At 40.3% G+C, this 10,188-nt stretch overlaps 1 protein-coding gene across 2 annotated transcripts; it reads left to right on the forward strand.

Annotated features, from left to right (window-relative positions):
• Nucleotides 1-4,997: 4,997 nt before the first annotated feature.
• On the forward strand, nt 4,998-9,976 carry LOC115010478 (arf-GAP with dual PH domain-containing protein 2-like). Of its 2 annotated transcripts, none has more exons than XR_003832476.1 (11): nt 4,998-5,238; nt 5,768-5,898; nt 6,386-6,477; nt 6,726-6,811; nt 6,970-7,082; nt 7,193-7,339; nt 8,095-8,178; nt 8,263-8,325; nt 8,727-8,796; nt 9,112-9,340; nt 9,438-9,976. XR_003832476.1 is itself a non-coding variant. In XM_029435046.1 (11 exons), exons 1-11 carry the CDS (start codon nt 5,151-5,153, stop codon nt 9,464-9,466), a joined length of 1,140 nt encoding a protein of 379 aa, XP_029290906.1. In that variant the 5' UTR covers nt 4,998-5,150; the 3' UTR covers nt 9,467-9,976. The 2 variants fall into 2 exon arrangements, 1 of the variants encoding a protein (XP_029290906.1); XM_029435046.1 differs by having other exon boundaries at nt 8,727-8,804.
• The last annotated feature ends 212 nt before the right edge of the window (nt 9,977-10,188 follow it).

Genomic DNA, 10,188 nt, shown 5'->3' on the forward strand with positions numbered 1-10,188 from the left:
TAACCAATCAGATTTCGAGTTGGCGACACCGGGGCCAGCTAGCAGGCGTACAATAACGTCAGCACGTGCACGTCTTTTGATTGGATACGCACTATTGAGAGGCAGAGCTAGCAAACTTTGAACAAGCTAATTTGTGTCGATTTCTACACGCTGTTTTTTACAATGGCTGAAGGAGGAGAAGAGATCGATTTGGTCGCAGATATAATTACAACTCCATTTTAAAGGCAAACTTTTCAAGAAAAGCTAGACATCGTGAGAAGAGAACGGCCAACCCGACGCAAGCAAGCCTATCACAGCCGGGAAAAGGGTTTGTCCGCCACTTTCAAATCACTAACTACGAGCGGTACCCCCGGCTCACAGCCTCCGAGAGGCTCTGCACATTGTACTGCTGGGAATGCCTGCTATTTACAACTAAATGTTTTGGAAATATTAATATAATGTACTTGACTATGTTAAGGTGATGCAACACCCGGTTATACTGCGTTTCTGTCTAAATGTATAGTTTCTAGAGCCATGGCATCATAATGATGGTATTAAGAGGTGGAATAATTCGGGTAGGACTGTGTAGGACATCACTGAAGGCCTAGGTGTGAAATGCACGGCCCGCCACTGGGTGTGAGTGACAGGCGGAGACGATTAATGTTGCGGAGGTGGAAGTAGGCAGACAGAGTGATGTTGTTTATGTGAGCTTCAAAAGATAGGGTGCTGTCGAGAATGACACCCAGGCTCTTTACTTGGGGGGAGGGGGGGACTGTGGAGTTATCAATGGTAAGGGATAATTTATCAGTTTTGGCCAGAGTGTACTTGGAGCCAACTAGAAGAACCTCGGTTTTATCATTGTTAAGTTTGAGAAAGTTGGATGAGAACCAGGATTTGATTTCCAGTAGGCAGTCAGAAAGGGAAGTGGGGGGGAGAGCGGATGTGGGCTTGGTGGAAAGATAGAGCTGGGTGTCATCCGTGTAACCGTGGAATTGGATACTGTATTTCCTGAATATATGGCCGAGAGGTAGGAGGTAGATGATAAATAGGAGGGGGCCCAAGACAGAGCCCTGAGGAACACCAGTGAGGACAGGAAGGGACTGTGATTTGAAGTGTTTGAGTTGAACAAAGTGGGTACGGCCAGAGAGGTAAGATCTGAACCAGGTGAGGGGTGTGCCAGTGACACCAATGGAAGCTAATCTGTCAAGAAGGATGTGATGTGAGATGGTGTCGAAGGCTGCAGTCAAGTCAAGGAGGATGAGTATGGATAGGATCCCAGAGTCAGCAGCCACCAGGAGATCGTTTGTGTTCGTTTGAGATAGATAGATAGATACTTTATTCAACCCAAGGGAAATTTAGGCATCCAGTAGCTTCAAAGACATTATACCATTTTTAACATTACACCCCCCCCCCTCCATTAAAAAGTAAGTACAAATAACATTTAAAATAAGCGATAAAGGCTGTACATTATAAATACAAATGTAAAAATACAGACTGTTATATAATTACAAAAGTAATTTTACACCACTGCAACATTGACCACTGTTTTGTGTAATGGTTTGAAGTGTATGAAATGTTTGGAAAGTTTGAATTGTTGGAATGTTGGAACAAAAGAGTTCTTGAGCCTGTCTGCAGCTGAACACGCTCCTCTGCCGGGTGAATGTGCTGTGCAGAGGGCGGTGGGCGTTGTTCAGGATGGATGACAATTTATCAAGGGTCCTTCTCTCTGCTACTGTCACCAGGGAGTCCAGCTCTGTGCCCACTACAGAGCCAGCACTCCTCACCAGTCTGTCCAGCCGCCCAGCGTCCCTCTTCTTGCTGCTTCCTCCCCAACACACCACAGCATAGAAGAGAGCGCTGGCCACCACAGACTGGTCGAACATCAACAGTAGTTTTTTTGCAGATTTTGAAGGACCCCAGCCTTCTCAGGAAGTACAGACGACTCTGCCCTTTCTTATGAAGAGTGTCCATATTTGCCGTCCAGTCCAGCTTGTCGTCCAGCTGCAGGCCCAGATATTTGTAGGACCTGACCACCTCCACGTCGACCCCCTCGATGGACACCGGTTGCAGGTGTGGCCTGATCCTTCGGAAATCCACCACCATGTCCTTGGTCTTGGAGGTGTTCAGCTGCAGATGGTTCGACTTGGACCACCTCACAAAGTCCTCCACCAGGTTTCTGTAATCCCCCTCTTGTCCATTCCTGACACAGCCATGAACAAGACAGGGGAGAGTACCGTGCCCTGTGGTGCTCCAGTGCTGCTGACCACAGTGTCAGAAGTGCAGCCTTAGATATCAATCCACTATTGTTTCAGCCACCTGTATTGACTTAATGCATTTCAGCAACAAGGAAGTGCTCAGACTCCATTATCTTTTTCATTCAACTTCCTGTCTACAATGGTATTGTGTAATGTTTTGTAATATGTAATCAGGCCATATGTCCTCTGCAAAAATGTGTTTGTGTGTGTTTGCTCCCTACTTTGAGAAATGTATATCATGTGAACCGATCAGGAACAGCCAGCAATAGCAACTACAAAACCGGAAGTGAAACAAGTGATATACAGTATATCTCAAAAGTGAGTACACCCTTTAGATTTTTGCAAATATTCTGTTATATCCTTTCAGGGGATAACATTATCCTACTGAAACTTTGATATAACGTAAAGTAGTCAGTGTGCTGCTTGAATAACAGTATAGATTTATTGTCCTTTGAAAATTACTCAGTACACAGCTGTTAATGTCTAAACAGCTGGCAACAAAAGTGAGTACACCCCATAGTGAACATGTCCTAATTGTGCCCAATGATGTTGTTTTCCCGCCCTGGTGTCATGTGACTCGTTAGTGTTACAAGGATTCAGGTGTAAATGATAAGCAGGGCTGTTAAATTTGTCGTTTTGGGCACAATTCTCTCTGAATGCTGGACAACATGGCACCTCATGGCAAGGAACTCTCTGAGCGGCTGAAAAAAAGGATTATTGCGCTTCACAAAGATGGCCTTGGCTATAAGAAGATTGCCAACACCATGAAAATGAGTTGCAGCACAGTGGCTAAGATCATACAGCGGTTTTCCAGGACAGGTTCCACTCGGAACAGGCCTCGCCAGGGTCGACCAAAGAAGTTGAGTCCACGTGCTCAGCGTCATATCCAGAGGTTGGTTTCCAAAAATAGACATGCGAGTGCTTCCAGCATTGCTGCAGAGGTTGCAGAAGTGGGATGTCAGCCTGTCAGTGCCCAGACTATACGCCGCACACTGCATCAAATCGGTTTGTATGGCCGTCGCCCCAGACAGAAGCCCCTTCTGAAACCGATGCATAAGAAAGCCCGCAAACAGTTTGCTGAAGACAATGAATCCAAGAACATGAGTTACTGGAACCATGTCCTGTGGTCTGATGAGACCAAAATAAACCTGTTTGGGTCAGATGGTGTCCGGCGTGTGTGGCGGCACCCTGGTGAGGAGTACCAAGACAAATGTGTTTTGCCTACAGTCAAGCATGGTGGTGGCAGCATCATGGTCTGGGGCTGCATGACTGCTGCCGGCACTGGGGAGCTGCATTTCATTGAGGGACACATGAATTCCAATATATACTGTGACATCCTGCAGCAGAGCATGATCCCCTCTCTTCGGAAACTGGGCCGTAGGGCAGTTTTCCAACATGATAATGACCCTAAACACACCTCCAAGATGACAACGGCCTTGCTGAAGAAGCTGAAGGTTAAGGTGATGGACTGGCCAAGTATGTCTCCAGACCTAAACCCAATTGAGCACATGTGGGGCATCCTCAAGAGGAAGGTGGAGGAGTGCAAGGTGTCCAACATCCGTGCGCTCCGTGATGTCGTCGTGGAGGAGTGGAAGAAGATTCCAGAAGCAACCTGTGCAGCTCTGGTGAATTCCATGCCCAGGAGGGTTAAAGCAGTGCTAGATAACAATGGTGGTCACACAAAATATTGACACTTTGGGCACAATTAGGACATGTTCACTATGGGGTGTACTCACTTTTGTTGCCAGCTGTTTAGACATTAACAGCTGTGTACTGAGTAATTTTCAAAGGACAATAAATCTATACTGTTATTCAAGCAGCACACTGACTACTTTACGTTATATCAAAGTTTCAGTAGGATAATGTTATCCCCTGAAAGGATATAACAGAATATTTGCAAAAATCTAAAGGGTGTACACACTTTTGAGATATACTGTAAAGGGTGGGCCTCACAAGATGTCTTGATTTAGTCTGGCTGATAAAACCTCTGCACGGGTTAAAGTTGAATCAAAAAAGAAATGTACTGTATTTGTGAGGATGTGGTAGAAACCTGGAATATATATAAAAAATTGAAATTTAATTTAAAACACTCCGAAAGATACAGTACAAAAAATCACCAGTACATTTGAAATATTAGTGTTTTCCCATATGAAATAAGTGTAGAAAGAACACAGAGAAGTAGGAGTAATTGTTTCTGTTTCTGTGTGAGTTATTCAAATACAAATCCTAAATAAATGTTTATTGACAGCAGAATAGTTTAATCTCTTTTGTTGTACATAGACATAGAAGAATCCAGTAAATTCACATTTCCATACAAGATAACGTCATGAAATTGATATAAAGTTGACCACGGGATGTTTTATACAAAGGAAGAATGGCCTGTATAGGTGGCTAATTGTGAATTTTTACCAAGATTACAAAATATTAAATTGTTACAGGTTGTGAAGTATTTTATGCTTTATTGTATTTATCTACAAAGCCTCCTATAAAAAAATTATGTTTTTGTTATGTCTACCCTGCATTTGAATTAATTAATTAACATGGATTTATTTAAATATTCTTAAATAAACATAACTTTATTTCAGATAATTACAGCATACCTGAGTGACAACACCTAACCTACACCAGTCTAACTCACAGTTATGAGCTACACAGAAGTCTGTGCCTCATATTGTAATTCAATCACCCTTTTACACAGTGACGTCTGTTTCACTTCCTTTCTCTGTTATTTCTGGAACTGCGTTTGTGTGCAGAACAATAACTTTCATGATGTTGTGCTGGTAAGAGGAAATGCTGGTCCACTAGGCAGAGCAGCTCTGTACCATTCAATGCGTGGGATCAATATGGAGTTAATACCTAGTAGCTCTTTTGTTGGGATGCAACTGTCATTCTGACCGAAGCCAACTACCTTCACTTATGGCCAGTGTGGAAAGAAATAACAAAATCCTGCTCAATTTGGTGCGACAGCCAGGCAACCACCTGTGTGCTGACTGTGGAGTTCCTGGTGAGTACGCTAACAAAGATTCATAACCAAGATATATTCATGTTTATATAATAGCACCATTGTGTTGTGGTGCTGTTTCCCACCTGATCTCTATGTGAGTAAAGACCTTTTCTTTAGTAAAGTTATAAGAATGAAAGAAAAGTACCCAATGCCACCAGGCCAGGTGATGTTGTGTGTTAACAGAAGTCACGTTTTATAATAAACTTTCATAAGGGGAAGCAGTGGCTGCTGTTTATTCTGTGGTGTGACCTCATTGTTCCTCCTAACGTGTCGCCATCACTAACGAGGCCAGTCTGTGTGAGAGGGACAAACAAGAAATGTAATACTTCAAATCAATTCACTTTTAACTTTACAGATTGTTAGTGCACATTACCTTACAAAAGAAACTGTTATTGTCCCTTTCACTTTATCGTACTGTGGTCTGAATGTGCCGCTCGTACACCTAGAGCTGGTACTGTATTTAGTTTCCTCTTACAGTGTAAACGTTGATATATATTTTTTTTATTTATTTATTATTATTTGCTCACAGAGCCTGACTGGGCCTCCTACACTCTTGGTATCTTTGTGTGCCTAAACTGCTCGGGGATTCATCGTAATTTGCCTGCTGTCAGCAAAGTGAAATCCTTACGCCTGGATCTCTGGGATGACTCACTAGTAGAGGTATACGTTTGTAGTTTGTATTCATTGGATGGATAGCTAAACACATGTATTATTGTTTATTCAATTAATTTTATATTATAAAAAAAAATGATATCCCCAACTGGGGCAATATTAAGATCTATTACATATTTATATATATTTTATCTTTTAATTTTTATTCACATTTATTTTATATTTATTATTATTATTCCTTTGATTCAGATTATTATTCTTCATCTATTGTATGCGCATGTGACAAAAAAACCTTTACATTTGAAATCTTGATACCTCATCTGTCCCCCGTGTTGATGCTCTGTTTTAGAATAAGGTAAATGTTGAAGAATATACTTTGATATATCTCAACATCAACGCTGTACATGTTTTGTTCATAATTACAATAATCTTGAGGTCTGTTTAACTTGTAACTCGCGAGGCAGGGATCTACAAACATGAAATGAAGAGAATGAATATGAATTGTCTTTTTAAATCTCACATCTTGTGGTTTCAGTTCATGCAGGAGAGAGGAAACACTGCAGCCAAAGCCATTTATGAAAAGTGTGTCCCTGCCTTCTTCTATCAGCCGCAACAAAAAGACTGCATGTGAGTGACCGTCCCCACACACACACCATCCATTCACATCATTGGCACAGTGGAAGTGATAAGTGAAGTATTTCTAATGAAGGGGGTGGAGAGGTACAGGAAGAAGAACAAAATGGAGCTATAATTGCTGACAATATAAATTAGACTCATTCATCAATGAGAGGTCTGCACATTTTCTGGTCTTTACTTAAACACGTCAGTTTCCTCCATAGGAAAACAGTAGAGTAAAGTGTTTTTCTTTGTTGCAGTGTTCTTAAGGATCAATGGATCCGTGCAAAGTATGAAAGAAGAGAATTCACAGGAGAAAACTACTTTCAGCAAACGTATTGCTCAGGTAATTATCCTGCCACCATACTAACATAACAATATTCTTCCAATTAGCAAAACATTCAAAATTATGCCTTTTTGTGTTTTTTTATATATTAGATTCGGCTATATAAGAAGTTTAGTTGCTCTTTATATCTTTTTATTTATTGAATGTACCTAATGCAGACCTGTTTGAGTCAACTCTATGGAAGAAGGGCAAAGACAACAAGCAGTTTTTAAAGAGGATCTTCCTGCTGTCCCGGAAAGACTTTACGCTCAGATACTTTATTAAAGAGGATGTGAGTTTTGCCACATCATCATTTAATCTGCAATGTGTTATGAGCATACACAGTCAAATACCCTTTGTTTCTAATCTTCTGAAATCCTTCCTCAACCTTAAAAAAACAAGTCCAAGCTCCCAAAAGTTGTCATCTCCATGAAGGACCTGAATGCAGTTTTCCAGCCAGAGAAGATCAGGCACACTAACGGTCTGCAGATCTCCTACATGCACGGCGAACGTACAAGGAATCTGTTTGTTTATCACGAGAAAGGACAGGTGAGTACGGAAACCCTGAAAGCAAAGTGAGGCTTTTCTTTTTTCTTTTTTGTGATCCATTTTCTAATGTAGATCACAGAGATAGTTTTCTCTCCTGGGTTGATCACTTAAGAACAGGTGGAAAGAGTTTTTTGCCAGGAAAATATTTTAAGTTCCTTTAAAAAAAAAAAAAGATGTGGAGGAAAAAGCAACTTTTTGTTTATCTGTGAAAAACATTTAAAGTCCTATTTAGAACATGGGGTAGTGGTGCATTCAGACTCTTGTGGCCAACATGAGTATTACAACAACAAACTGTGACAAAAAAGTAAAATAATTTGCAACTACTACTTTTTTTCAGAAATTTCTATTTAATTTAATACTTTTACCAGATAGATGTCTCGACTTCACTGCATGTATAGTCTCACACTTGCTGTGAGGAGCATCTCAAAGATCACACATCGCATTAGATCACAATATCATCAAAGAAAGAAGCTGTAAACTAGAGGAAAGTGTTGAAGAAAAGTATATTTAAAATGTAAATATAACTCAAAACATTCTCATCAGAATATCTTCACATATGTATTATATTATAGTATATTACTGTTAACATGCGTTATATTTGTGTCATGCTTAAATACAGCTGTTCAGCTATCCTGGTGTTTAAAGCTCTTTTTTTTTGTTTTTACATAAATTGTATAAAACTGTCCAGACATTATATTTGCATTGATGCAATGTATTCCTTCCTGATATGCTCTCCTATATCTGATGCCTTACAGGTAATTGTATCCTTGTTCAATGCTATTCGGGCAACACGCTTGGCATACCTCCAGAAGAAACATCCCACTCTTCGAGATAATGACGTGAGACAACATTTCTTAAGATTTAGCTTAGAGTTAAAGTGTTAAACTGGAACTTTTGTTCAGTACCTGTGTCTCTTTGTACAGTTAATACCTCAGATAACGAGATATTGCCTGAAGGAGGGATACATGGAGAAAACTGGCCCAACGGTTTGTCAACTATCTGAGTTTATTACAGAAATTAGTTCAATTTATTTACATTTATTATATCTGACAAATTAATTAAAAAAAAAGTTTTCTCTCTCTCTCTCTCTCTCTCTCTCTCTCTCTCTCTCTCTCTCTCGCTCTCTCGCTCTCTCCCTCTCTCTCGCTCTCTCGCTCTCTCTCTCTTTCTCTCTCTCGCTCTCTCGCTCTCTCGCTCTCTCTCTCTCGCTCTCTCTCTCTCTTTCTCTCGCTCTCTCACTCTCTCTCTCTCTCTCTCTCTCGCTCCTCTCTCTCTCTCTCTCTCTCTCTCTCTCTCTCTCTCTCTGCCTCTATGTCTTTTTTTGTGTGTGTGTGTGTGTGTGTGTGTGTGTGTGTGTGTGTCTTTCTTTGTGTATCTGTGCTTTCAGCATCGGGAGCCATTCAAGAAGAGATGGTTCACACTGTGCTGCATGAACAGAAAGCTTCTGTATTATAAAGGTCCACTGGTAATTGACAGATAATACCACATTTATGTGTGTATAAAGTGACTGTGTGAATTAATAAAAGTGTATATATATATATATATATATATATATACATGTGTACATATATATATATTTATATATATATGTATATATATATGTGTATATATAAACAATAATTCTAAGATTTGGTTACAAAATAAATACAATGATTATGCAATTAAAACCATTTGCATTCTTTTTTTGAGGTGGACAACATTTCAAGGAAAATATGCAGAGTATTTATAGCATAGTTTTTGCTCTTCTATGTGCTTTTTGTTTTCACTGTTAGGATGCGACAGAGCTGGGTGCTGTCTTCATTGGCACAGAGAGCCACAGCTACTCTGCCTCAGAGAGCAACGGGCGGAGCACGAGGGGAGGCCGGTGGAACTGTGGCATCATGCTGCAAACTCCGGACAGGCAGTATTTGTTTATGTGTGAGCAGCAGCAGGAGCAGCAGGAGTGGCTGGAGGCCTTCAGAAAGGTCATCTCTCAACCCATGACCTCAGAGGACTACGCTAGTAAGATACTGTTTGTTAAAGCTGACACAGTGCAGGTAATGTGTTGCGGTGTTTATCACATATCCTAACCCTTCCTTCATTTCTTTCTTTGAATCAGATGAAGCCAACATGAGAAGAGGGAAATGAGTGGAGCAGTTCTACCTGTTGGTTTTGTTTGCTCAAGTTTAGTTTTGGGACATAACAGACTGAACCTGGCAGAGAGGATATAAAAACGACAAATGATCAACTCCAACATTTCGCACAGACTTCAGTGTCTGATTAAACCTTGTGTGTCTCCTTGTGACACCTTGGAGAAGTTACTGTCACAGCTGGGATGTTCCTGCTCATCAGTAGCTTGAATGTATTGCATTGTTGTTGCCACAGTGACATCACATCTAAGAATTATTTGCAATATATTATGAATACACTTGAACCAAATATTATATATATTTTTTAAAGATATGGTAAGGGATTTTAAGATTTTATGTATAATTTGCAATTGTTCTGTAGTTATTTTGTTTTTTACCTTTCACTTAATTTGTACATTTCAAAAAGATTAGGTTAATTTATTTCACACTCTGTTTAGTTTCAGCTGTCTGTATAGCTGTGTGAGACTGAAAGCTCTTTATAATTTTAATAAATTGATAACACAATGGATTCCTGCTTTTAATATTTACCAATTCTAGAGGACGCATAAAGGCTATTTCCCTCCTCAGTAACAAAGATACAGTATAAAGTAGTGATGTATCGTACAAGTTAAGGAATATATCAGGCATGGATGGCAGATGTGCCTCGACCTGGATGCCTTCATTGTCAGAGGCAGGTAATTTATTGTGATAACCAAAGAAATATCGGCCCCGAACGACAAG

This window comes from Cottoperca gobio, chromosome 1 (assembly GCF_900634415.1).
Source record: "Cottoperca gobio chromosome 1, fCotGob3.1, whole genome shotgun sequence".
NCBI classification, from domain to species: Eukaryota; Metazoa; Chordata; class Actinopteri; order Perciformes; family Bovichtidae; genus Cottoperca; species Cottoperca gobio.